The 2,437-nt window shown below is 39.8% G+C and overlaps 1 protein-coding gene across 1 annotated transcript; it reads left to right on the forward strand.

Moving 5' to 3' along the window:
- Positions 1 to 1,278: 1,278 nt before the first annotated feature.
- Positions 1,279 to 2,152, forward strand: LOC108510646 (cytospin-A-like; the record flags this gene model as incomplete). The annotated part of the gene is made up of 2 exons (XM_017840307.1): positions 1,279 to 1,352; positions 1,826 to 2,152. Coding segments are annotated over 2 exons (401 nt in total), but the record flags the coding sequence as incomplete, so codon positions are not given.
- Positions 2,153 to 2,437: the final 285 nt, after the last annotated feature.

Consider the following 2,437-nt stretch of genomic DNA (forward strand, 5'->3'; position numbering starts at 1 on the left):
GACAAGCTAAAAATTGTAGAGCTTTACTTAAATATCATGGTAGCATGAGATTTGGGTGGCCCACCCTGTCAGGCTTATCTTCAAAGCTTAAAGATCAGTTGGATGCATCTTAAAATGTTCAGTCTTATAAGGAGGAGATAAATACAGAAATATCTTGTCTAATTTTAGTGTTCCAACTTTTCCAAGCCTGAAAGGTTATCGTGTTTTTAGGCCAACTGAGGTTTATGTCATTCTGGTAAAGAAATTAACTGTGACATTCAAAGCCTCTGTACTTGGGGCTCTTGGGGAAGGATTTTGTTTTGAAGAGCTTAAATGTATTAGGCATCTTCAGTCACCTTGTGGAAAGAGTATTGCTAATATACAGGAAAAATATTTGTTTCCAGCAGGTCTTGGAATAATGAACCTGAAGAAAAACTGCATTTCATCAGTTGCTCCATCGTTTTTACAGTTTGGAAACAACTACACGATGCTATAGAAATAAACCATCCTAGAATCCCAGGATCAGTGAAGTGACAGGCTAATTAGAAATTTATGCTGTGTTCTTCCTCATTAGTTGCTTAGTTCTAAGAATGGAGTAATCAATCACATTGTCCTTGTGTATTGACTAAAGTACCAAATGAATAATAATTGCAGTAGCCAGCCTGTCAGACGCCAAGGGGAGCTGGTGCTGATGGGGCTGTGAACCCTTTTGTGTCGCTGCTGACAGATTTAGGGGACCATCTCTCTCCCAACAGATCTCACAGACTGTTAGGCCTTGTGCTCTAAATATAGCTTGCTTCACCCTCAAATAGTAGCTTGGTAGACAAGAATGTCAGAGTCTTGGGGTTATAAGTAGAATTTTATCCCCATGGAAGGCAGGGCTGTGTTATGTCAGCTGCTTTGGGCAGGGAGTAAATTGTGAATCAACAGGCTTTGTGTAGCTTCAGCTTGTTTGAGGAGGGAAAATCCCCAGACATCCATGTTTTCAGGATCCTTTCATGTCAAATTGCTTTCCTGGTTTATTTGTTCTTTGTTATTGCTGTGTCATTTCAATATTGTGAATTGGGATTTGTATAAGAACTGAGTTTGCTAATGCTGTTCCCCTCACCAGACAGAGAATTATGTACCTATTAGCGCTCGCTGGCAAATTATTTCTTCTGCTTCTACTGTGTTTCTCCAGATGGCTTTGGTTATAAAAATGAGTAAGGTTTCAAACGCATTTGCAGGTTTGTCAGTTACTTTTTTTAAAGTAAATAGTCCCTGACTAAGGTCTTACAGAGAATTTGACTTTCTTTCCAGATACAGTTAAAAAACTTCAGGACCAAAAGCATGACATGGAAAGAGAGATAAAGAATCTTCACAGGAGACTGCGGGTAGGTTAAAACCTATAAACTCACTAAATTGTAAACTTAGAATGTCACATGTGACATTGTGAAAAGATAATATGATTAGATGTAATACCATTAAAATAATTATTTCTGAGAGACAGGTATCGGGGGAATATATTTACTAACCTACAGACACTAAACAATTAACTTCAGAAAAATTCTCATTGTCACAAAGATATGGCATTAGGCTCAGGAGAAAATGTTTGTGTCTTCCCATGCATAGTTTAATATTAATTTTTTGCCACCTCCACTTCGAACATTTTATCTGCTTTGGAAAAGAAATCCATGATCTCAAATCTAGTTATTTCCAGCAAAACTCCTTGAATTTAAGTTGCAATTTCGGTTATGCCAGATGAGTACCTTTGTCATTCCTGTAAACTGTTTCCTGTTCCAGCACAGGAAAAACTATGAATATGAAGGGTAACTTTTATGTCTAACTTCAAAATTCTTGCTGGCAGGAGGAGTCAGCAGAGTGGCGCCAGTTCCAGGCAGACCTGCAGACTGCAGTGGTGATTGCAAACGATATCAAGTCCGAGGCCCAGGAGGAGATCGGGGACCTGAAGCGCAGATTACACGAAGCTCAGGAGAAGAACGAGAAGCTCACGAAGGAGCTGGAGGAAATCAAGTCACGCAAGTATGCAAGGGACAGCAGGGAGAGGGTCTCCTTGGGCAGGGGGGTACAGTTTTGGAAATCCAGTGGTTTGACTCCAGAAGTTCCTAAATCCTCTCGTGAGGATCCGTGTTTCAAGAAGCTGCTTTATCCAGGCTTTCCACGGTCAACATAGGTACACTTTGAAAAGAACAATGTTTGTTTCTTTATACTGTATGCTTAATCCACCCAAGAATATTCAGTTTGGCACTTTCACAAAACCAGACTGAAGTGGAGGATTTGTCCAGTTTAACAGCTAAACAGGATTCACTTCCCTCAGGTGAAAAGCAGGCAGTGTTGCCTATTCTGTACCATCATTCTGTACCATCATTAATATTTCTCATTACTAGCCAAGGCTTTTGGTATGGTTAAGAGCACAGCTGGATTTTTACCTGAGGAGAAACCTTTATCTAATTCTGCA

The sequence above is a fragment of the Lepidothrix coronata genome, unplaced genomic scaffold (assembly GCF_001604755.1).
Source record: "Lepidothrix coronata isolate B3197 unplaced genomic scaffold, Lepidothrix_coronata-1.0 Scaffold1795, whole genome shotgun sequence".
NCBI classification, from domain to species: domain Eukaryota; kingdom Metazoa; phylum Chordata; class Aves; order Passeriformes; family Pipridae; genus Lepidothrix; species Lepidothrix coronata.